The following is a 25,830-nucleotide window of genomic DNA, read 5'->3' on the forward strand; positions in this document are numbered from 1 at the left end:
GTGTAGGTTTACGGTACACGTCAGCTTTTAGATGTCCCCCATTCCTGATGGAAATCTCACAGTCTAAGAAGGCTAACCTGCCCCTTTTCATATCCTCCCTGGTGAATTTGATGTGTCGGTCCACCGAGTTAATGTGATCCATGAAATGTAGTACGTCCTGAGATTTGATTTTCACCCAGGTGTCATCCACATATCTGAACCAATGGCTTGGTGGTGTTCCAGGGTAGGATAGCAAAGCCCTCTTTTCCACTTCTTCCATGTACAAATTAGCAACGATGGGTGAAACTGGGGAGCCCATGGCACACCTGTGTTTCTGCCTGTAGAACTGACCCTTGTATGTGAAGTAGGTGGAATGAAGACACAGCTCCAAAAGCAAACACACTTGGTCGTTGCTGAGAGTGGTCCTGTTGCTGAGGTTGGGGTCATCCTGTAATCTCTTACGGACTACCTCCAACGCTTCTGTGACTGTTTCAGTCATTATACAAATTTACTGTTTATAAGATTTGGGGAAACCTGCAGTCAGCTGAGACTGAAGAAGTCACTTGGATGAGTGACGAAACGTTTCTCCCACAAAACGCTACGTCCAGATGAACAGAATCAACTTTTGAAGATTTACTTTCCTGGATGATTGAGAATGCATCAAGATGTTATTTTAATGTAATTTTCCTAACCTGACATTTAGCTATTTAGCTAAAATTTGCTTTTATATTCCTATGGAAAAGTCTATTTCTACATTTTTTATTTATTTATTTTAATACCAAATATGATTTAAAAAAAACTTTTTCTGTAGACACATCTGGCTTCAGCTGGACTCATGACATCTGTTTTTGAACCATAAAAAATTTCCGAATCTCGTTGTAACGCTTGTATTTTATGTTGAAAATCCCTAGCGGAAACGTGAAGCCTCAGTTCGTCAAACTTACCGTCGCGGCCTGCTGCCCGACTTCCACGCTGCTGGCGGCGCGTGTGGAACACATTGGTCTCATCTTCCCGTCCGAACAAACTCTAAACTGTCAACCTAAACATATTTCCTTTGTTTTGCTTCTCCCGGATTGAAATTGGATTCGTTTCAACATTCAAAGGTTTGTTTTTGGCCACCAGATCTCATGTTTATTGGTGTTTTTTGAAGTATTTTGTGACTCAGTCTCATCTACATCTCTTGCTTCCGCGCGGCAGAACGTTCACGTGGAAACTGGGACTCGTCACAAATCCTTCAGTTATCGGTATCTGCAGTTAGTTTCAGCTGTAATCACTACAAAAAAATGGCAAATATGGCAACCCTGATCCTGGAGGACGGGACGACGTTCAAAGGCCGCCAATTTGGTGCAAGCGTGTCGGTATCCGGAGAAGTTGGTACGTGTTTTATACTGTTTTAATTTACCTCAGACTCTCAGTTTATTATTGTGCATAATCCACCTGTGTATAATATAACTCAGCATGGGTTAAACATTTGCTTTGGTACATTGTGTAATCTGGATGTGTGGTGTGGTTTGCCCCTTTGTTCCAAGACGCTCATGGTTCAGAGTTGTAAAGCGCCAAATCCTCCTAACGTCCCCCCCCCCCCGTGCCAAACTCCATTGAAAAAGAGTGGAATTTAGTGACGCCATCACAGCCATGCGCCCACCTCTACCTTCAGCGCCCACCTGTGTGTATTTTGGCAGGCAGATGTGACTAGGAAACTGCTTGCTGTGTCGTAATAAGCATGCCGAATTAAAGATAAGATAATAGTGATTTTGGATCAGGTCAGATTTTGACATTCAGTATGCGTGACTGCAGAGATGAGTCACGCAACGTTAAAATGATAAATAAAAATGTAAGCGTATGCTGGATGGAGGACGTATACCCGGGTGGAATGCGACTGTATTCCAGCCAGGTGTTATAATCCCTTCAAACGTTTATTACAGAAACACAAGTAGGTAGAACACAATAAAATAATCGACTATAGAGATCGAAAAACACATTTCGTTCTCAATAAACAGTCATCATATGTAGACAGTTAAAGATGCCGCATGAGTTCATTTAATCAAATGGGAAATACTGGTAATTAATGCACTTTCTAGTCTGAGTGATCACTCAGACTACAAGAGACTCCACATTTATCTGTATTTTCCAACAGCAACGACTGAAATAATTTTAATATCAGGTAATATGGGATGTCTTAATAATGAGACTGTTTATTATGAACTACAAGAAAAAAATTGGATATCGTCTCATGAGATACAACACTTGAGATACAAAGATATAATTGTACTAAATATGAGAGAATCATAATTATGAGATAAAAAGTCATCCAAGTCCTAAACCATAAGAGTTTCATTGTTATTGAAAGTGCATCAGTGTGCATTAAAAAGAAAAGAACTCAGTTTGCTAATATTCTCTGACTCTAAAGGAAAAAAACTAATTATTATTAACTGTCTGGCAGATTTAAGCTCTTGTAGTTGATATGATGTACTCAAGAATGTTTTGTGTGTTTAGTGTTTCAGACGGGGATGGTGGGATACCCCGAGGCTCTTACTGATCCATCCTACCGCTGCCAGCTGCTGACCCTCACTTACCCTCTGGTTGGCAACTATGGTGTGCCAATGGATGAAGAGGGAGAGTTCGGGCTGAGCAAGGTAAGCGGTTATTTAAACTCCAGGTGAAAATTAATTTGCAAACTTATTAACATATTTAAAGTGGAAAAGCGAGTCAGGATTTTTCTTCTTTTCTTCTGTGGGACGGTTTTATCTGAATGAAAGAAGTCTTAACTCTGATAAAACACACTGTCTCATCTGTTGTTGTCTTGTTCAGTGGTTTGAGTCATACAAGATCCACGCTGCTGCTTTGATTATTGGAGAACTGTCTGAAAGTCCCAGTCACTGGAGTTCAGCCAAGTCACTGGACCAGTGGCTCAAAGAGCAAGGCATTCCTGGATTACAAGGTCAGAAACCCAGAATAAAAATGGGCGTAATTTAATTGGAAAACTGCTCAGCATCTGTAATATATATTAATGCATAAAATAATCAGATGCAAGCTTTTCAATTTAATGCTACAAACTGTTTCCATTTTCTTCAGGTGTTGACACCCGCTGCTTGACCAAAAAGATCCGAGAGAAGGGGACCATGTTGGGGAAGCTGATAGTGGACGGGACTCCTGAGGAAAGTATTCCCTTCGATAATCCCGACAAGAGGAACCTGGTCCGAGAGGTCTCCATGAAGGTAACCCACCAGGAGTTTTGTTACAGTCCCATCGAAGCTCTGCCAGCTCTCGAGTGCTAATGGAGGGCGTTATTTATGTTACTGATAAACTAGAAACTTGGAGATTTGATCTGTGGATCTAATTTTGTGAAGGTTTTTTTTAAAGCTCTAAAACATAGGAAAAGTTTAGCGCTCACACTTCAGCTCAAGTAAGAGGTTTTAAACTAAATAAAAAGCTTTTGTCTGTAGTTGTCTCAAAACATATTGTTTAGCAGGTAGCTTGCTGCTTGTTTTGTGCCTGTCAGATATTTAGATGTTTCTCTGTTTGGTTGTCTCCAGGAGCCAAAAGTGTTCAATCATAGCGGCAGCTTTCGTATCACAGTGGTGGACTGTGGCATCAAGTACAACCAGATCCGCTGCCTGGCTCAGAGAGGAGCCCGTGTTACTGTCGTACCCTGGGACCACCCGCTGGACACCGCCGGTCAGGAACACGCGCTATGTCGGGGATTTTTCTTCAGGGGAACTCGTACCACTTTTATCAGTGGTTACATAAATAATTGTTTCTCATCTTTTTCCAGATTTTGATGGTTTGTTCGTCAGTAATGGTCCCGGGGATCCCCAGCTCTGTCAGGCCACCATCAACAACGTGAGGAAGGTGATCTCTGTGGACCAACCAAAGCCAGTTTTTGGCATCTGTCTCGGACACCAGCTGCTCTCTCTGGTCATTGGAGCCAAGACCTACAAGATGAAGTGAGTACCTCAAACTCAACACCTCCGTAACCTGAAAGATAAATTGTTAAACTTTGATTCTTAAGTGATTTTAAACTTTTACCAACGTTTACTATCAAAAAGTAATGGTGCTCCATTATAAGAAAAATGTATTCAATTATTTTCAGTCCTGTAAACTTAACATGATTACTAATTTCTTCAATTTAACACACCTCTTTCTCTTTGTAATAAATTCGAAACCCTTCCGCAGGCTTGTTAGCCAGTGCTTGCTCTGGTGTTGTTAGCTGGAGCTGGACTAAACAGCAAGTGATTTAAAAGCACAAGAAAAAAATATCCTTCATGAGCAACAACAAAAAAAGATCCAGAGTGAAGGTGGATGGTGTGAAAACATTTTATTTAAATTTGTTTAAGTTACCTTTGCTCCATCTTTTTACTCCGGCCCCACAGCTGCACTGTTGTGAGAACAGCTGGTCAGAAGCTGAATTTCATGACCTTTGGTGGAAAGGGTGAGCACATGTGAATGAAGAACTCACTGTATGTTCTAGTGTAGATGTGGACTTGTCTTAAAGTTGTGAAATAGGACGTCCTCATATTTTGCAAGCCTTCCTGGCAGGATCATTGTGTTCCTGTCGCTGACATTCCAGTCATTGCATGACTCAAGCAAGTATTAATATTGCCTTCAAACTAAGATTACGCAACACACATTAGCCAGCCTGAACGCACCTTTTAAAGGTTGAGCTGTAAAAAGTTGAGTGAATCTGTAGTGATGCGTTCACTGACGTCTGTCTTTTGCTGAGCCCTCGGGTGACTGAGGGCACCCTCTACTCTCTCTAGATACACAGGTTTTCACGCTCTCACTTTCTTTGTGAAATGCAGATTTTTGCTGTTCTCAGCACTCTGGCGTCTCCCTTATGATCACTAGAGGGTTGGATTGAGCGTCGTTGTTCTGAAAAAGGCTGAATAAACACGTCTGCCAAATTCTGTAGCCATATCTATTATGGGAGACTCAGCCTGATAAAGCTGCCATCGGCAGAGTCTGAAGGTCGGAGTGGGCAGCATGTGTCCTGCTGGAATGTGGCTGGCATCCCATCAGACAGATTACAGGTTGTTTGTGGAGATTCTTTCTGAAAGACTACAAGTGTCAAACAAGTCGTCCTAAAATGTGCTTTGTCTGTACCTGGATGAACAATCTAAAGGCCAAGTTAATTAAAGCTTCTGCTATAATAATGCCTCATTAGAGGGCACCTTGGTTAAGCTAAATGTATAATTATAGATTTTGTTAACCGTGGGAAATGTCTTTTATCCATCTTTTAATTAGTGTGTTATTTCCTCTTGTTTCTCAGGTATGGTAACCGTGGACACAACCAACCATGCATCCATAATGGGACAGAGCGCTGCTTCATCACCAGTCAGAATCACGGCTTCGCTGTCGACCCTGACACTTTGCCCAAAGACTGGGACGTGCTCTTCACAAATGCTAACGACCACACCAACGAGGGCATCGTACACAACACAAAGCCTCTGTTCAGGTAACAGTCGGTGAAAGATGGAGTCCAGTGGTGATTCACTCTAGAAGTGACTGGTTCTGGTGCCTTAAGTGCCTCTGTACTGGCCGGAAAAAACCCAATTAAATCATTTGTGGTCCCTTTCATCCAGTGTTCAGTTCCACCCAGAGCACATGGCTGGTCCTACAGATCTGGTCGGCCTGTTTGATGTCTTCATTGAAACGGTGAAAGACCATAAAGAGGGCAACACTGGAAAATCTGGTATTCCAATTTAACTTTCATTTTTTATCATCTTAAATGTTGTGGTGCATATTAATTTATGTCTAAAGTACTTTTGTAGTTTTCAGTAGTAATTGGTATTTAATAGTAGTAATGTAACTATGCCTGTGAAGAAGAGAAACCCTTGTAAGTCTGGCTTGTGTAACAACTAATAAGTAGCAATTTGTGTGATATTTTTCCAGTGAAGCAGCGTCTGATGGACCACCTCACTTTCACTGGTTCCCCAAAGGCTGAAGGGCATGTCAGATCCAAAAAAGTCCTCATCCTAGGCTCAGGTGGACTGTCCATCGGCCAAGCTGGAGAGTTTGATTACTCCGGCTCGCAGGTCTGTGAAACAGGAGCTATTTGGTCTTATTTTGGGCTGTGTGTAAAGCGGAGGGTTAATTCAGGATTTAAAGAAGAACACTTGAACGCAGAGGACTTTTTTCTGTGCCTCCTGATGTTACTCTGCTCTGTTTTCCAGGCTATTAAGGCTCTGAAGGAAGAGAATATCCAGACTGTGTTGATCAATCCCAACATTGCCACTGTCCAGACCTCCAAAGATCTGGCTGACAAAGTCTACTTTCTGCCGATTACAGCAGAGTACGTCACTCAGGTATGGATTCTCTCTGTTGCAACTCTGTGACTGATGAAAGAAGAGAAACTGTGGACACAGTGAAATTTGTAGGTCAACTGTTTTTTGTTTGTTTTTTCGGATCAGTCAGTATTGACCCCAGATTGTGTTTGTCTAAAAGACTGAGGGGTCTCACATAATCACAGCCCACCAAAGAACACAGAGCAGTTCTGTACAGGTGTGTTTGTAGCTTTGGTGACTGTTGAAGGTAGTTCAGTCTTCTTTTGTGTCTGTATTGTAGGAATTGGGACAGTGGGTTCTAGGACAACCTTTATTTTTATTTCTTTACTGTGGATAAGATACTTTTACGTGGTCCATCACTTTGTTTGGTTGAACACTTGAATGCAGCACAAGTGTTTAAAAGCAAAGGCAAAACATGAGCTTTGTGTTGCAGCCCTTAAATCCGCGGCTCCATGGAAGTCATCATGTAAGATAAAGGGTGGTGCTGGTGGACTAAAGAGAGCTCGTTGCTCCACTCTGGTTTTTATATAGATGCAATATAGAGACAACAGCCAGTAATTAGTAAGAGGAAAAATAAGAGTGCGGATTAATAATGATAATGAAAAGAAACAAGTTTGAGGACAAATATTCCCTCAGATTTTTACCGTCTTTGCCCAGGTTTATTTAATGTAGTTTATGTTATTATTTTTCTTTTTAAATTTCAGTGTTCATAATACGTTTCTGTAAAAATGTGCTGGCTCAAAGATATAAAAATCCCTGCTCAGCTTTCTACCTGCATCCATCATATGGCAGTATAGAGTGGAAACGAAGAGGCTAAAAGGCTTTTACAGTAAAAAATCAAAGATCACTTAAGCTGCTTTTAGTTCAGTTGCAGACTTCCAAATGTCTTGGACGGGATGAAATTCCCAGTGTGAAATCCACAGAGCTGTTTGTCTCATTTTCATGTGTTGTGAGTGCTTCGTGTCATTACATCTTGTTGTTACAGGTGATAAAAAATGAGCGCCCGGACGGCGTCCTGCTGACTTTTGGAGGTCAGACTGCTCTGAACTGCGGTGTAGAGCTGACCAAGCTGGGCGTTCTGGAGAAATATAAAGTGCAGGTTCTGGGAACTCCTGTTTCCTCCATTGAGATGACCGAAGACAGGAAAATCTTTGTGGAGAAAATGGAAGAGATCAATGAGCATGTAGCTCCCAGTGAAGCAGCTCTGTCGGTGGAACAGGTGAGGAGACGTGTGCGCTTATAAATTAATAGCTTCTGGATTGTTTTTTGCCCCAGTGAAGTCTAAATTTATCTGATTAACTCTGCTGTAGGCGGTGGCAGCTGCTGAGCGTCTTGGCTACCCCGTCTTGGTTCGTTCAGCGTTCGCTCTCGGAGGCCTCGGCTCCGGTTTTGCCAACAACAGAGAGGAGCTGACCTCTCTGGTAACGGCAGCATTCGCTCACACCTCTCAGGTGCTGGTGGATAAATCCCTGAAAGGCTGGAAGGAGATCGAGTACGAGGTGGTCCGGGACGCCTATGACAACTGTGTGACTGTGAGTAAAAGGAGACCAGAGAACAAACGGTTTATACTCACTAAAAAAAAACTGAGGGCGATTTAAAGTGGCTGTTGTTTCCTCTTGTTTAGGTGTGTAATATGGAGAACATCGACCCACTGGGTATCCACACTGGGGAATCCATTGTAGTGGCTCCCAGTCAGACGCTTAATGACCGCGAGTACAACATGCTGAGAAACACGGCCATTAAAGTCATCAGACATCTCGGCATCGTGGGAGAGTGTAACATCCAGTACGCTCTTAACCCCGAATCTGAACAGGTAAGCATATATGTGAAGACCTGGGTGATGAAAAGCACAAATAGGACTGTGTTCACCTATAAAGTGGATCTGTTTTGCATTTCCTTATTTTAAAGCCAGTGACATGCTGTAATGAATAGTACAGAAAGTGTAGGTATATTGAAATAAGCATGGGTGGTAACATGACTTGAAGTATATACAGTTTATATGGCTATAGGATGTACAGAGTGTGCGGCTGGATCTGCAGATAATGTAACAGCCAGGTATGTCAACGGCTTACATTTACTGTTTTGGCTCCATAACAAGGTTGTAAAAAGCCTTTGCTATGTAAATCCTAGTTCAATAAGTTTTAAAAGAAAATTGTTTTAGGTATCAATGTGACCAAGTTCATTTCATACAAACCAGGAATAGATTTGTATGAATAGGCTTTATGTATCAGAACAGGCCTTTAAACAGGTCTTGTGTGCATGGGGAGCTGGTATTCCTGCTCCTGGTCTAATTCCCGTAATGTCTGTGATTGAATTGTATCTTCTATGTATAATGTGTTGCAGTACTACATCATTGAGGTGAATGCCCGCCTGTCACGGAGCTCTGCTCTGGCCAGTAAAGCGACTGGTTATCCTTTGGCCTACGTAGCAGCTAAACTTGGTCTGGGGATCCCGCTGCCACAGCTCAAGTACGTCTCTCAGCTTAAGAACGGCGGATAATGAACTAACAGGGGCATCGCTGCTTTTACAGAATGATGACATCCAACAAAGACGTTCCAGTATTCTGCCAAACTGAACATTTTTTAAAAGTGGGGTTTAAAGTATTCAAGCTTAAAATCAATTTTTGTATATTAAACGACCAAAAAATAATTGTGATGCATAGATGCCTGTAAAGTAAGGCAGCACAGACTCTCTGCCTTCACTACATGTGGACCCCACAGTGTCACACAGACCCAGGAAACATGTAGCTAGTCAATCATTACACTTAAAGACATCTGATCATTGAAATTCAATCATTTTTTTTAGTATAAACGTGCTCACAATTTTTCATCAGCAAAGAAATTTGGAAACAAGATGATATTCATCACCTGCACAGCTGGCAGTTTGGTTAATTTGAAGTTATTGTTTTGACAAAGCTGCTTTGAGCAGTTGCAACATAAGCATTGTAGTTTTTTTATTTTTTGGCATAAATGTCTTAACTGTAAAGCGCCTTTAAATTAAGCGATTCACCAATGAAAAATATTTGCACTGCGTCTGTATTTTTGTCCAGAAACTCAGTGACAAACTCAACGACGGCAAACTTTGAGCCGAGTTTGGATTACTGTGTGGTGAAGGTGCCTCGCTGGGATCTCAGCAAGTTCCTCAGGGTTTCCACCAAGATAGGCAGCTCCATGAAGAGTGTTGGTAAGAGGCAAAAGCGAGCTTGGAACAAAAATATGTTGTAACAAATTGTAAATAGGTAGTAGATTTAGTACTGTTAGTATTCCAGAGCATTTTAAAAATACTTAGTTTGGTCTCAGTAAAGCTAACAATAAATTCACATGGTCATTTTTTGCACCTACTATGTTTCTTTCTTTTTTTATTCTTATTTATTCATTTTTTCTGCACTGCTATCACAGCAGATTTCTCCATGAGGGCATTAAAGTTTTACTCTACTGCTTTATTTCACAGTTTGATTATAAAGTTAACCTTTACCAGTGCGGGCAGAGAAGCCAGTAAGTCAGGTGCTTATTATGGATATTGTGCTCAGTGCTTGAACCTTTTCCTCGACAGGGGAGGTGATGGCTATTGGTCGTAGCTTTGAGGAAGCCTTCCAGAAAGCTCTGAGGATGGTGGATGAGAACTGTGTTGGCTTTGACCACACCATCAAGCCTGTCTCTGAAAAGGTAACCTCCCATAGCTGAAGTCCAGGTTAAATGGTTGTACTGGTTAAAAAATGCCTTGCTGCTGCACGACCTGTTCAGTGCACAGTGTCAGCAAATACTTTATCCCAGGTTGAAAGATTTTTAACCATTTTCAGCCAAACATGCAATGATTTGCTTCATATTTGGTCAGAACACAACATTAGTGCTTTTGCTATGCAATGCCATCGACTTTTAAGGATGAGTGATGGTGCTGCACATTAAAGCATGTTGATCTGTTTTACTACGCCTCTATTAGGATGGTGACCCTATAAATGATTGTGATAAGGACATTTTAAAAGGTCAAAACTGTATTGTTCTGTCTTAACGGGACCAGTAGATGGTGCCAGATCTCCCCTGAGCGATCTACTACTGTAATGCTTCCTGCTTCTGGGTTTTTTGAGGAATGTTTCATTGCATGCTGTTAATCATGTTCTGCTACTATGTGTGTGGCTGATTTATTTTTATTTATTTTGAGAAAATAAGCCCAAATGTCTGAGCTGATGCTCATGGCTGGCAAATAACTAGCAGCACTTTACTTCACAGTTAGTATGTTGTGCTCCCTCTGCTTACCAGGAGTTGCAGACTCCTACAGATAAGCGTATCTTTGTGCTGGCGGCAGCATTCAAAGCTGGCTACACTGTGGAAAAGCTGTATGAGCTGACCAAAATCGACCGCTGGTTCCTGCACAAGATGAAAAACATCGCCGACCACGAGCTGCTGCTGGAGACCTACAATCAGGTAAGGCCGATAAGACATAACGTGAAAAAACTAAGAGCTGTTCGAAATGGATTAAGATGCTGGATTAATTTCCTTCCGTCCAGGATGAGAGCTCCATGCCTCCAGAGGTGATGCTTAAGGCCAAGCAGCTGGGCTTCTCAGACAAGCAGATAGCACTGGCTGTACAGAGGTGGGTAGGAAAGGAAATAATCACTGTCTTATTTTAACTTAATGGTAACTTTCTCTGTGATTAGGGTATTATCAGCATGAAATGTTATTTTAGATAAAGTGCTTTTAAAGAATCCAAACTTCCTTGGTTTGTCCTCTATCACTGAATCCACGTTTCCCTCTAACAGCACAGAGCTGGCCGTCAGAAAGCTGCGTCACGATTGGTCCATCCTGCCAGTGGTGAAGCAGATTGACACAGTGGCGGCTGAATGGCCGGCTTACACAAACTACCTGTACCTGACCTACCACGGCACAGAGGACGACCTGAGCTTCAACGATCAGCACGTCATGGTGATCGGCTCGGGCGTGTACCGCATCGGCAGCAGCGTGGAGTTTGATTGGTGCGCTGTTGGGTGCATCACCGAGCTCAGGAAGGTAAGGCCTACGTGAGACTTTAATACCGGATGCTCTCTTTATGACTGAGTTAGTCTTTTACCTCACTGAAATTGAATCCAGGGAGCAGGAAGAACCGCCTCCATGTTCAGTTCATCTCTTTATTTCCTTTACTAGACTATTTTTTCTTTAGCTTGAGAGGATTAATTTACTTATTTATGAAAAAACATACAAATTTAGATCTTTTTTTGTCATTTATTGTGTTGATTATTACACGTATTATTACACCCCAGAGCCAGTAATCCAAATGTTATGAAATAAGCATCAAACCATTTGCAGATGAGCTATAAGACCATCATGGTGAACTACAACCCCGAGACAGTCAGCACAGACTACGACATGTGCGACCGCCTCTACTTCGATGAGATCTCCTTTGAGGTAAGTTTTAGCTGATACGGGAAAGTGTGATTGTGGTGAATGTGACTTGATTCAAGTCTCACATTTTGGGTGAAAGTAGCCTCTGGGCTCTTTGTTGCAAGTCATCCCCTCAAACTTTCTAACACTGTTATTAATTTCCTTGTACACGTATTAATCTGCAGTGTTTCGTGGTTAGAGATGAGTATTTCTATGCATCTTTCAGGTGGTGATGGACATCTATGAAAGGGAAAACCCAGAGGGAGTGATCCTGTCTATGGGAGGCCAGCTTCCCAACAACATTGCCATGTCGTTGCACCGCCAGCAGTGCCACATCTTGGGGACTTCGCCCGAGTTCATCGACAGCGCTGAGAACCGGTTCAAGTTCTCCCGAATGCTGGACACCATCGGCATCAGCCAGCCGCAGTGGAAGGAGCTCTCAGACACTGAGGTACAGCAGACTGACGATGAGCTCGTTTTATGTCACCGATGTCTCAGTCTGTAAAGTTAAAGATGTTTAACCCTCAAATGTTGCCTTAATATGCTAGTAAATTATATTTACTGTTATTTACTATTGTACGTTTACGTTTCTTCTTTGCTCTAGTCTGCTGTGAAGTTTTGCGAGACGGTCGGTTATCCCTGCCTCGTTCGCCCCTCGTATGTTCTGAGCGGAGCGGCCATGAACGTCGCCTACAGTGACAGCGACCTCGAGAAATACCTGAGTAACGCTGTAGCAGTGTCCAAGGAACACCCTGTGGTCATCTCTAAATTCATTCAGGAGGCTAAGGTAGTTAAAGACCCGATAATTACAGCAGAATTATTGATTATTATCAAGTTGAGTTGAGGCTGTACTGTTTATAAATTTCGCAGGAGATAGACGTGGACGCTGTCGCATGTGACGGTGTAGTGATGGGCATTGCGATTTCTGAACACGTGGAGAACGCTGGAGTTCACTCTGGTGACGCCACCTTGGTGACACCGCCTCAGGACCTCAATCAGAAAACCATAGAGAGGATCATGCAGATCGTTCACGCCATCGGTCAGGAGCTGCAAGTCACCGGGCCGTTTAACCTGCAGTTAATTGCAAAGGTAAGAAGTACATGGAAATACTGTTAAATGCTGTTGCTGAGGACGTGAATTTAAATTGTTACTCAATGCTGATACTTTATGTAGCTTTCTTACAGTATTTTCCAGATTCCGGTAATAAACAGAGTCAGATTTAGGGAGACTAGTCTTCTTCTTCTGGCATTTAAGGCTGAACGGGGAGTTGTGGTATAAAAACGTATAGTTTTGTAAAGTTGGCACAGTTGCTCAAATTAGCCAAGCATGATCGACCTTTTTAATCCCCAACCTGCTGGCAGAAATGTCCACCTATTAAAAAACACATATCTCTCTTCAGAACTATGACGCCTAAATAAAAAAACCTTAGTTTATATGGTGAAAAATTATTTGAGAGAATCTTGAAGAGCTGCTGCTCCTCCACATCGAAAGGAGCCAGATGAGGTGGTTCGGGCAACTGACAAGGATGCCCCCTGGATACCTCCTGGGCGAGGTTTTCCGGGCAGACCCAGGACACGCTGGAGAGATTATATCTCTCGGCTGGCCTGGGAACGCCTTGGTGTTCCCCCGGATAAGCTGGAGGAGGTGGCTGGGGAGAGAGAGGTCTGGGCTTCTCTGCTTGGGCTGCTGCCCCCGCGACCCGGCTCCGGATAAAGTGGAAGAAAGTGGATGGATGAATGAATCTTGAAAATGAACAAGTCTTCCAGTACAGAGTAAAATGTGAGAGTGAAAATATTGCGTGTACTTAAAACCCCTGGAGGGTCTTGGGTCGATTTGTGGCTATTTTCAAATTTTGATTACATGCCATTTGCACAGTGTTGAATGGACTATAGCCAAATTCTCCAAAAAAAAAGTTTGATATGATTTTATTTCAAAATTCAAGTCTGACTTCCTTCAATTAGCTTCAGTGGCTAAGCTACAGACAAACTTACACTATTGTGCTTAGTGGTCGATTTGTGCCCCATTGAAACCCATTATAAACGCTATTTTTCACTGCAAATTAATTACGGTCAAAGGGATCGTTGATGTTTAGCGTTCATTTTCATTTTGCAGGACGGGCCTTAGAGTTGTAATTTTTTTATTTGTCCACCGGGTGGCGCGCTTGCTCCACATTTGACCCCGGGCTGGAAAACAGCGGGCTGCTTAGATAGACCTGCGGGAAATGAAGCCTCATTTCCGGCGTGCAGCAGCGGCTTCGCCCGCTGATCGGGCGGGACAATTTTTTGGTCCCTAGGACCGTGAGAGGGTGCTTTTTTTTTTTTTTTTAGTCAACAGGAAATGACGTATTTGTTGTCACGTGGTATCGGGCGTGTGTGCTGGAAAAACGGGTCCCCGGTGATCGTGCCCCGGTAATCGTCGCGACTTACCCCGGCACGATGCACTTATTTCGGCCTAGAGGAGGAGCATTTGCCGCCTGGAGACCATTTTCTGGTCCTGGAAAAAAAAAATAAAAGGCGATCGAAATGAATGTTGGTGCCAATCTTTAGTCCATCTAAAGGCCTAATTATAATAACAATTGAATATTACCTCAAATGTTTTTTTTTGGAAAATATTCAAGTTTTATGTTTTTTGGGGCAAAAAAAGCAGTGCGCTCATGTGACCAAACCGGGATATAAAGGGTTAAAATCCGCGAAATGTAATTAAAACTTGACATGAATATTTCAAGGAGAAGTAGGTCTAAAAGATTGGCTAATTTAAAGTGGAATAAAATATTAATATATAAATTTTTTATAGCACTTTTTTGGGCGTGGTCGATTTGTGGCTCTAAGCCCAATAGTGTATGCATTTTTCTAGGACCCTCCAGGGGTTTTAATAAAAACCTAGAAATGTTTGGGGGTTATTTTCTGGTGTAACAGAAATATACAAGTGCTACATGGATTTTTTTTTTCAGGTGACCTCATTGTTGTGCTCCTGAAGCTTTTAAAAGGCAGCTGGGGTCATTTAAAAAAACAAAAACTATGCGTCAGAGCAGCGGTCCCCAACTTTTTTTGCGCCACGCAATATGACCGACAATATTTTCACGGACCGGCCTTTAAGGTGTCACAGATAAATACAACAAAATAAAACTAGTACCGGTACCAAAAAAAGATTTATTCATAACACACATGAAAAGATCCAGGAAAACAGAGTTAACGATAACAAAATAACGCTGAAAACTGAAAACTATACATTTCACACCTGAGCCTCAACTCTCGCGGCCCGGTACCAAACGACTCGCGTACCGGTCCGAGGCCCGGGGGTTGGGGACCGCTGCGTTAGAGCGAGTACCAAGGACACCAGGAAAGCAAAGATTAATGCAGTGTTAGTTTTTGAGAGAAGCTGAGCTTGGTGCCAGTCGTTCATATAAGAGTTATGTCATCTTCATGCAGAGCAAGCAAACTAACAAGTTACCTCCATGAAAAATAAAAGTAAATGTGATGCTTTTGCTGTAGATTTGGGAAAACAAGCTACAGATATGTTTCTTCCCGTTTACAGCCACCACAGATGGCATTGTTTGTCCGTTACTTTAAGGTGTTTACATTGTAAAGTACAGACCCTGAAAGTCCTCATTAAGTTGTGAAAATTAAGCTGTGTCAATAATGCAAAGGACAGTTATGTCTTCTATCAACACTGGTCAGAGCATTCATTCACCGCTGTGTTTTTCTCTCAGGATGACCAGCTCAAAGTGATCGAGTGCAACGTCCGAGTTTCTCGCTCCTTCCCCTTTGTGTCCAAGACGCTGGGAGTGGACTTGGTGGCTCTGGCTACCCAGTACATTATGGGGGAGGACGCGGAGCCAGTGGGCCTGATGAAAGGGAAAGGGATTGTGGGAGTCAAGGTAAGCAGTGTGGAAGCAATCATAAATTTCCCTTCATGTTAAATCACTTTTGTCTTCTCATCTGACTGAGCATCACAGATTGCTTCAATGTCCTCCAGGTCCCTCAGTTTTCTTTCTCTCGGCTGGCCGGAGCTGATGTGGTGCTCGGGGTGGAGATGACCAGCACTGGAGAAGTAGCTTGTTTTGGGGAGAACCGGTACGAGGCTTACCTCAAAGCCATGCTCTCCACAGGCTTCAAGATCCCCAAGAAGAACATCCTGCTCTCCATCGGCAGCTATAAGGTACTTAAAGGTTTCGACTGACAAAAACACAACAGATAGGGATCCAGATGTGAACAGTGAGTTCAGCTCACAAGTGATGCAGCTGGAAGTACGAATGATGCATTTTAGTGGCACATTAAAGGTGCAGATGTTTTTGTGGCTGATCAGTCACATGGGAATAAACAACAGATTTTATGCATCTGCTACTTTCCTAACGAGAAAAGCAACAAACCTTGATTATTTGTTTTTGCAGCAGCTGTTGATGATTCCACCAACAGCTGATAACTGTAAATATTATCACCATGAGACCAGATGTAGTTAAACTCGATCAAAACCATCTCAGCAACACAAATGGAATAAAAATCATCGGACCACATTTATTTTTCTGCGGCGTTGAAATATTATGATCTGTTTGCCTGAATATATAAAAACTATATTAAGGGGTGACCGTGGTTCAGGGAAGTCTAAAGATATGAATGCTGGGTTAAAAAAACAGCAAATGGAACTGTATGAAAAGGCCATCGATGTCAGATAAGATGAGCTGAAACTGAAACTGTCTGTCTACCACAATAGATTTAAGAAGTTTAAGAGTGATCTGATTTTAAGGAGCAGCTGCAGAGTGTTCCGGTTGTGTGAAGCATAGTAAACGAAATAGATTTTTCCAGCTTTCAGCACTGATGTTATGATTTTATTGTTCATCCAAACTATTTGCATTGACTTGTGTTTGCAGAACAAGAGTGAGCTGCTGCCCACCGTGCAGGCCCTGGAGTCTTTGGGATATGACCTGTATGCCAGCATGGGCACGGCTGACTTCTACACAGAGCATGGAGTCAAGGTAATTCTTTTAACACAGGCTTCGTTTTTTGGAGTAACAAACTTTATTTAAATCAAAATCGACTTATTTTGCAGTGGCACATCTGTGAGTGACTCATGAATATGGTCGTGTTTATGTGTATTTGTTTTTAAATGCTTTAATCCTGGTAACCCTTTACATCTTTATCATTCCTCTTGAATTGCACATTAAACCAAAGATTCCAGATGAGCAGCACTTATACATGGATACAATGTAGCTGTAAAAATGTTTTATTTTGCTAGAGCTTTTGAAAAACAGCAGAAATGTATTTAGAAATGTCATTGTTCATAATTGTGGCATTCACTTAAGTACTTTAATACTTAAAATATAGTGTTATTAATCTATGACAGGATGAAATCAGGATAGAAACTTTAAGTTTGTTTTGTCTCCTTGTACAGGTGACTGCAATCGATTGGCCGTTTGAGGAGTACGACAGCGATGAATGTGCCACCAAAGAGAAGCAGCGCAGCATCATGAACTACCTGGAGGAGAACCACTTCGACCTTGTCATTAACCTCTCCATGAGGAACAGCGGAGGTCGAAGGCTCTCCTCCTTTGTCACCAAAGGCTACAGGACCAGGCGTATGGCTATCGACTACTCTGTCCCGCTCATCATCGATATCAAGTGCACCAAGCTCTTTGTTCAGGTACGCGATCTGTTTTTTTTTTTGTTGTTTGTTTTGTTAGGATGTTTTGTGTGATGTGGTTCTATGGGAACATGATTAATAAAGGGTGACTCGTTTGCAGGCTCTTCGTCAGATTGGAAGGACTCCACCAGTGAAAACTCATGTTGACAGCATGGCATCCCAGACACTCGTCCGTCTGCCCGGTGAGTGGTCGTAAACGGCAACAACAACACTAATGTAATGTTAGATGTTTGTTTCTGAAACAGGAATTCTTGAGTCTTTAAAGCAAAGTTGTTCAAAGACTGAGGTTCTTTAAACAGTAAATACTTCATCCTACTAAAAGCTTTACTAATTACTTGCACTAATAGTTCAGCTTCTCATTTTAATTCTTTTTCACATAGTACTGTTTTTTTCTAAATATTTGAAGTCGAGCTATGCAGACAAACTAGTACAAAGATACCGGGTGAAGTATTTTGGTTTTTGATTGAATCACAGGTCTGATCGATGTCCACGTTCACCTACGGGAGCCTGGCGCCACCCATAAGGAGGACTTCTCCTCAGGCACAGCAGCTGCTCTGGCAGGAGGAGTGACCCTGGTGTGTGCGATGCCCAACACTTCCCCCGCCATCACTGATGCTAATAATCTGGCTCTGGTGCAGAAGGTAAACCCACGTTTTTAAATTGTATTCGCTTTTTAATCTGTTGGCTGATCCTGTTAATGCAGAAATGTTAAGATTTTTGTTGGCAGTGACCAGAAAGGACAAGATTAGAAATGAGTACTTCAGTTTTCAGTAAAATTTGAAGCGATATGACATTGACTCCTGTTATATTGTGTCACCAGTTAGCCAAAGCAGGCAGCCGCTGCGACTACGCCCTGTATGTGGGCGCTGCCACGGACAACGCTGCTGTCCTGCCGCCCATCGCCAGCCAGACCGCCGGTCTGAAGATGTACCTGAATGACACATACTCCACCCTCAAGATGGACAACGTCTCCCTGTGGATGGAGGTAGGCTGGATTTTAAGTGTTGCTGGAAGGCCATTAGAGATGCTTCAGCCCTAACCATGTGGATCTGTTTAAAGCACTTTGAGAAATGGCCCAAGCAGATGCCCATCGTGGCTCACGCTGAGAAGCAGACGGTGGCGGCGATCCTCATGGTGGCCCAGCTGTACCAGCGGCCAGTCCACATCTGTCACGTGGCCAAGAAAGAGGAGGTAAAGAGCTGTTTCTTATTGTTGTTAATTTTATGCAACTTTTACTTTATTTTAAACTATTTTAGTGGATTTGAGGTAATTTACTTTTAATTAGTTTGTTTTATTATCGATTGCTTCGGCTGTTAAAGTGCATCTTATCTTAATTTTTTTGATTCTTTCCTACAGTTTTAATACTTCTTAATGGTTTTCAGATCCTGGTAATCCGAGCTGCAAAGCAGAAGGGCATCCAGGTCACATGCGAGGTCGCCCCTCACCACCTCTTCCTGTGTGAGGATAATGTGGCGCAGATCGGCGACGGTCGAGCGCAGGTTCGACCCATGCTGGGAACACGCGAGGACATGGAGACACTCTGGGAAAATCTGGACATTATCGACTGCTTTGCTACAGACCACGGTCAGAGAGCATTCATTTTCTGTCACCGATCATGCAGAAAGACTTGTCTTCGACCTTCCTGAACTGTACGGTTTTTGTTTTGTTTTGCTAGCTCCTCACTCTGTAGACGAGAAGAACAGTGAGCGTCCTCCTCCTGGTTACCCCGGTCTGGAAACAATGCTGCCTCTGCTGCTCACCGCCGTCAGTGATGGACGTCTGACTCTGGATGATATTACCAGACGTCTTTATGACAATCCACGCAGGATCTTCAACCTGCCCGTTCAGGAAAACACCTACGTGGAGGTAAACAGACAAACACAATTAAAGGGAATTCATTTTAAGGAGACATTATTTTGATGCAGTAATTAGCAGCCTATCCGTACTCTGATGAAATATGTTCCTAATTATTTATCAATTACGTGTCTTTCAGGTGGACCTGGAGCAGGAGTGGGTTATTCCTCAGGCCATGCAGTTCACTAAGTCTAAGTGGACTCCTTTCGAAGGTATGAAGGTGAAAGGTAAAGTCCGCCGCGTGGTCCTGCGAGGAGAGGTGGCCTACATCGACGGCCAGGTCAGCATTCGTGCGTTTTGCTTTTGAACAAGAAAACAAAGAGAATAAATGTAGTTGATCTAATAAAGTACGTGTCCTGTCTCCTTCAGGTGCTCGTGCCTCCAGGTTACGGTGAGGATGTGAAGACTTGGCCCACTTCTTCCACCCATCCTCCAGAACCTGTCAAAGAAACTCCAATGGTAATAAAAGTGAATGCGGTAATAATGCAGCTGCCTTCCATGCTTTCTGTTGTAAGATAAAGACTCTACAATAATATTACATCACATTGGTGTTTTGGCCACCACCATGATTATTTTTGGAGCCAAAATTGACCAGATTTAAGAAGAGAGTGAAGTTATCTGCCAACACTAACACACTTCTTTAGCAGCCATAGCCATGAAGAACGTGCACACAGCAGCAGATATCGGCTAGTTGATGCTAAGTAAACGTAACTGAAAGAAAACACTAGAATTTCATTCAACAAATAGAATAAAAGAACTTCTTAGATGTAATTAGTTTAAAATGCTGTAAAAGACACAGCAAGCAAAATCGAGAGGTTCAGATCAGTGATTAAAGTTGGTGTTTCTTCCATGCCTGAAATGTCTGGTAGGAGGCAAACAGCAGGTATCAACTTGTTCCTTTTGAAATGTGGAGGAATAGCAGCTCCTCACTTTATTTCTAAGAAAGAGGTCTTAGACACCACCGTTTGGAGGAAGCTCTTTTCCGGTGCTTATATCCCCGGTCTTCTTTCTTATGAGCGTAGATGACATCTAAAAAGTTCACAGAATTTGAACGTACAGCTAACAGAGTTTAATTACAAACAAAAACATTTAAAGCCTGTACTTAGAACTGTTTTGAGTGTTTCTTGAACTCCTCTATGTGGGGATTATTTCATGTGTTTTGTTTACATTAATTCTGCTCCATCAGACTCCTGAGCGTCGGCGTCCAACTCCACCCCGGGATGGAGTGCGGACTCGAGCTGCGAGCCCACGACGCATTGGTGGAGAAAGCCGCTACCTGCTGCCGCCCCGCATCCACCGTGCCTCTGATCCCGGCCTGCCACCAGGTATTACAGCTCCCAGAATGCTTTGGAACAGCAGATTTTTGTTTTACCTCGAGGGTTTCTCCCAATGTTTCTACCAGTGTATTATCAGCCTGCCTGGCTGTGGTGGGGCGTGGTCTGCGGTGCCGTGCAGGGAGGGCGGACGTACCTGCACGGCATCCTTAATCACGCCCGCCTAGTTAAAAACACGGGGACTCAGGGGTTTGGGTGTGTAGTGGTGAGATGTAAATAAAGATGGCGCCGAATGATACTCCGTGGTCCCGCCGTGCCTTATTCTCGCCACACTGGCCTTAACAGGGGATTTTTAAAGCCTTCTTTAGGCAAAAGGTATCAATAAGTTGAAAGAGGGGTTAAAAAATGAAGCAGATGTTATCATATCATTTCACATGTTCAGCTGGTATGTCCATTAATCAAGTATGTCAAAACTGTTCATTGCCGTATAAAAACAAGTTTAATTAAAGTTGTTTGATGTTCTCCTGCTGATTCTCAGTGAAACACCTTTGCTGTGTTCCAGTCATTGATACACTGCGACTCTTATCCCCACAGAGATGGTCATGCTCCCACCAGCCGCTGCTGTTGACGGGTACAGCCATCCTCCCCCACTGTCCAGGCTGCTGTCCCCACAGTCTGGGTCAGGACAGGTGCCTCCTGGTCAGGTGTCACACCTGCAGATGTCTCCTCTGCTTCACCCACTGGTGGGACAGCACATCTTGTCTGTCAGACAGTTCAGCAAGGAGCAGGTACGCCGAAGAAGATGAAACACACTCTGGGAATGCTGACAGGTTTGAAACAAGATCTCGGGTCTGAACAAAAGCTTATTTTTGTGTCCTTCGTTTGTTTCAGATCTCACACCTGTTCAATGTTGCTCACACTTTACGTTTGATGGTTCAGAAGGAACGAAGCCTGGAAATACTCAAGGTATCTCCTAAACGTGCCTCATGTTACTGCACTATTCACTAATTTCAGTTATGTGCTGTTACAATGGTGGATGTTCGTATCAAACATGACCAAAGTTATAGAATGATGAGGTACCTTAAAGTAATCCCTCATTCCTCATGCCTTCCTGTTCAGGGTAAAGTAATGGCCTCCATATTCTATGAGGTCAGCACTCGCACCAGCAGTTCCTTCGCAGCGGCCATGCAGCGTTTGGGCGGCTCCGTCGTCCATTCCAGCGAGGCCACTTCCTCCTCGCTGAAGGGAGAATCGCTGGCGGACTCTGTCCAGATCATGAGTGGCTACGCTGACGTCCTCGTGCTGCGTCACCCAACACCTGGAGCAGTAGAGGTGGATTTTAGATGGATACTTTTTTTTATTAAAAGTTTTCTTTACATAACAGAAAATAAAGACTAATTGGTCATAAAAGTAACTGCAGCAGCACCCTGTTGTGTGTTTTTTGATGCTTGTTTAGTTTGAAGATGAGTTTTTAATCTTACGCACGTGACTCCTCCTTCTCCTCAGAGCGCGTCCCGTCAGTGCCGTAAGCCGCTGATCAATGCTGGCGACGGTGTCGGGGAGCATCCCACTCAGGCCCTGTTGGACGTCTTCACCATCAGAGAGGAGCTGGGAACGGTCAACGGCATGACGGTGAGCGACATGATTCCTTTTTAATTTAATCTTCAGCCAGAATAAAACTTTACATGAAAACATGTTAAAACTGTGGCGTCTGTCAGATAACGATGGTTGGAGATCTGAAACATGGCCGAACGGTTCATTCCCTCGCCAAACTGCTGACCCAGTACCGCATCACTCTGCGTTACGTGGCTCCCAAAAACCTCCACATGCCAGCAGAGATCGTCAGCTACGTGGCCTCAAAGGGCATCAAACAGGTGAGGACTAAACATGGTTACACAGCAAAGAGGAGTTTTCACAAATATGTACTAAAAACTGCTAATTTAAAAAAACATGTTTGTTTGCAGGAGGAGTTTGACAGCATCGAGGAGGCTCTGCCTGACACCGACGTCCTCTACATGACGAGGATCCAGAAGGAGAGGTTTGCATCTGAGGAGGAGTACAAAGCCGTAAGTTTCATTTCACCGACGGGTTTTATTTTGTGACACAGATACTTGCATATACTCACAGCGCATCTGTAGTTAGGCCTGGTGCTTCCTGCCTCATGCTGGCCCGGTAATCGTTTTTGATATCGTTCAGTTGGTCTCATGGTGACATTTTCCCTAATCCACTATTCTGCACTGCAAACTCCACTGACTCCATCTGGTGAAGCTGGGGTTTGTCTGCATTTGGAGTTCATCTTTAGTGGAAAGCAGCTGATTTGTTCAGTTATTCGTCACAAAGTTCTTTCCAAATGAAATATTTCTAGAGGCAAAACTATTAAATAGAATTGTCTTAAGAAAACAAGAAGATATGCGAGAAAGAAGGCGTTCCCTCACCCCTCTACAGATGTAAGCGTGTGGGGAAATATGGAAGTGGAACCCTTTAGCTAAGCATTCATAGGTGCAGACAGAACCAATCAGCTCAGGTCTCATGTGAATGGATGATCCCGGAGTATTTTTGATCTTTAACTGTGACTCTGTTGTTTCTCTCAGTGTTTTGGTCAGTTTGTCCTCACTCCTCACATCATGACTGGAGCCAAACAGAAGATGGTGGTGATGCACCCGCTGCCCAGAGTCAATGAAATCAGGTGAGACGCGCTCAGTCAAATGTCTGACAACAATATCAGTTCCGGCTGTGTTGTTTAAATGTTGCTTGAGCCCTTAAATGGGCTGCAAAAATGTAACGTTTTGTGTACAATGTCTAATTTCAGTACGATTTCTTTTAACTAACTTAAATTTGAACTGAATTTTATTTTAACCCACCTTACATTATTTGCTATTGTGTTGATTAAGTGGACTAATGATCTGTTTCTCTTTGTTATTTCTCTCTCAGTGTGGAGGTGGACACAGACCCGAGGGCGGCATATTTCCGTCAGGCAGAGAATGGCATGTACATCCGAATGGCCCTGCTGGCCACCGTACTGGGCCGATAACTCAGTGTGTGTCACAGGCTGGGTCTCTGACCCAGCGCTCTGAGTTCATTTTGTATTTGTCTCATTTTAGATATGTGATTAGTTTGTGTCATTCCTATTTGGCTTTAGTTAAGGAAAGGCAGTTATTAATTATTGTTTCCTTGGTTTCTATGTTTGAGTTCTTGTATCGTTCATCACGTGTTAGGTCTGTTAAGCTTGTGTTGTCATGTCTAGTTTCAGTGTTTCCTGTTTTATTTTGAAGGAGTCGTGTGTTCTTTGTTCATTGTATTTAGTTTCACTTCCCCCGTCCTGTCATTAGGTTCATGTCAGTCAGCTGTTCCTCCATGTGTTCCCACTTCCCCTAATCACCTCCTGTGTATTTAAGTCCTGTGTTTTCAGTGTGTCATTGTCAGATCGTCTGCTTTGTTTGCAAGCCAAGAAGTTGCGTCAAGTCTCCTCGCGTCAAGTCCATGTTCCTGTTGTAGGTTTTTAAGTTAATTTAGCTCACCCAGTTTAGTTTATTGTTAGCCTTGCATTTTGCCTTTTGTTTCCGTCTGCATTTGGGTCCACCCTTCACTCTACACACAATCAGCCCTGCTGATTGTGACAGTGTGCTGCTTCTTTGTCCTACAAACTGTCAGAGAAACAAAAATGTATCTTTTCTGAAATCTATACATTTCTCATTTCCTGCCCCCGAGGGGTGCAAGTAGGTTTAAATACTAGATTTAATAGTGAGTTAAAGTTTATAACATGCTGCTGTAACACAGAACTTTTTTTTTCTCCAGTCACACAAATGTTTACTTGTTTTCTTTCCTGCTGTATTTCAAGGTTCCTTTATTTTTACATGTCTTAAAACCATTAACATAATTAAAATATAGAACCAGAATCTGTCTTGTTTGAAATGGTTAAGAGATGATCAGTGTTTGTGCATCGATGAGCCAAATCGAGGAGCAGAGGAGCAAAGGGAAGAAATAGGAAGTGGGTGCTACTATCGATGTCTTTTTTACATACATATATATATATATATATATATATATATATATATATATATAATTTGCAGCTGCTGCATCTGATTAATGATGTTTAAAGGGACCAATGAGGATGTCAAAGAAGATAAATCCTGAATGCATTTTTACGTTTAGACCAATTTACTGGACCAGCTTCATCAGATGTTTGTTTGGGTTGGCACAGTCCTCTGAAAACCAGCAATGGTGGTTTACGCCTCGAGGTTTTTCAAAAGAAAATTTCTAACAAAATACAGAGAAAATATTTTTACTACACCAAACAATCCGATTGATATTTTGTTTTAAAATGAGCAAAAGCAAAACTAAGTGTCTCTAATATATTTCTAGGTTACCGGAAAACCTTCATCATTCCAGCTCTACATGAGTATAATGGTACGATACGACTTACTGCACATGTTTGTATCATGATTTCAGTCTGTTTCAGAGTCGTGACATCCTTGCTTGTATGAAATGGTTGTTTCCCTTTCTTCAAATGTGTTGCATTAACTGCAAGTGGAAACGCACAAATATCCTCAGAGCACAGTCTTTGATGGTTTTGGGGTAATCTCTGTAACTATCAGTAATTTCTTACACTGTTGACAAACTTTTTTTAAAATCAAAATCCAAACGGATGTTTGTAAAGTGTCGAACGACTTCTGTGTCATGTGGAGAAATAAATAATGAAAAAGGATGTTTCTCTTTGTGGTTGATTTCATTTAATACCCACAAATTATTTCAGAATTTTTAGTAACATAATTTAATGTCTTGTTTGGATCTTGTCGTTGTAGTTACGGATGATTGGTTGTGAGCTCATCCTGACTCAGTACTGGCAAAGGTCATGTCTAAATTGGCCACTTGATTAAGAACAAGTTTCTCACTATGTAAATTATTTTAATACTTCAAAGCTCATTTAACAGCTCAAGGATCCACAAAGGTTTATATCTTCAGTATTGTAGTTAGACTAATGGAAATTTGAAAAAAATGGCCATTGGTTTGTCAATGAGTTTTGCAACTAAACTGATTTCGCTTCAGGATGCATCTAAAATGCATTCAGGAAAAGTGGTACGTGCAAAAACCTTTTGCACGTACGAGGACGCGCACATGCACAATCATGCACGCGCGTTCACTCATCCGAAAAAGTGGCACTTCCGGGCCACGGAGTCCCCACTGCGCATGCTCTGTCTCCTCCGAGTCTAAGGAGGACTACGATGACCTGGAAGACTGAGAACCTTAGTGGGGGTGTGCGTTTTAATGAGGTTTATAATTCTATAAAGTGATATTTCAGTGCAAATTTTATACAAGATGGAATTTATCTTTTTATCCTAACACTATAAAAAAAAACTGCTTTAGACAGTCGAGCTGAAGCGGCAAATTGCGCGTGTTTTAACAACTGCGCTTTGGGGAGGGGGATAG

The 25,830-nt window shown here is 42.6% G+C and overlaps 1 protein-coding gene and 1 long non-coding RNA gene across 2 annotated transcripts; one reads left to right on the forward strand and one right to left on the reverse strand.

Annotated features, from left to right (window-relative positions):
- Positions 1–927: 927 nt before the first annotated feature.
- On the forward strand, positions 928–25,108 carry cad (carbamoyl-phosphate synthetase 2, aspartate transcarbamylase, and dihydroorotase). The gene is made up of 45 exons (XM_085432417.1): positions 928–1,082; positions 1,177–1,353; positions 2,476–2,615; positions 2,791–2,920; positions 3,055–3,197; positions 3,516–3,657; positions 3,755–3,926; positions 5,249–5,434; positions 5,562–5,671; positions 5,872–6,014; positions 6,153–6,284; positions 7,249–7,482; positions 7,574–7,795; positions 7,888–8,076; positions 8,607–8,731; positions 9,313–9,446; positions 9,816–9,928; positions 10,520–10,684; positions 10,768–10,853; positions 11,020–11,266; positions 11,564–11,662; positions 11,865–12,089; positions 12,243–12,425; positions 12,509–12,727; positions 15,348–15,515; positions 15,614–15,796; positions 16,506–16,610; positions 17,027–17,275; positions 17,376–17,457; positions 17,750–17,916; positions 18,096–18,260; positions 18,335–18,466; positions 18,658–18,859; positions 18,951–19,141; positions 19,269–19,409; positions 19,499–19,588; positions 20,316–20,454; positions 20,998–21,191; positions 21,295–21,369; positions 21,523–21,735; positions 21,910–22,035; positions 22,122–22,277; positions 22,368–22,469; positions 22,995–23,089; positions 23,335–25,108. Exons 2-45 carry the CDS (start codon positions 1,263–1,265, stop codon positions 23,432–23,434), a joined length of 6,705 nt encoding a protein of 2,234 aa, XP_085288543.1. The 5' UTR covers positions 928–1,082; positions 1,177–1,262; the 3' UTR covers positions 23,435–25,108.
- On the reverse strand, positions 3,896–4,414 carry LOC146692334 (uncharacterized). The gene is made up of 3 exons (XR_014915171.1): positions 4,321–4,414; positions 4,118–4,200; positions 3,896–3,957 (listed from the first exon to the last, which is right to left on the reverse strand). It is a non-coding gene; the product is annotated as an uncharacterized LOC146692334 (long non-coding RNA).
- Positions 25,109–25,830: the final 722 nt, after the last annotated feature.

This window comes from Copadichromis virginalis, linkage group LG15 (assembly GCF_057382275.1).
Source record: "Copadichromis virginalis isolate Kocher_CV1m ecotype Utaka linkage group LG15, C_Virginalis_male_GT1.1, whole genome shotgun sequence".
Taxonomy (NCBI): Eukaryota; Metazoa; Chordata; class Actinopteri; order Cichliformes; family Cichlidae; genus Copadichromis; species Copadichromis virginalis.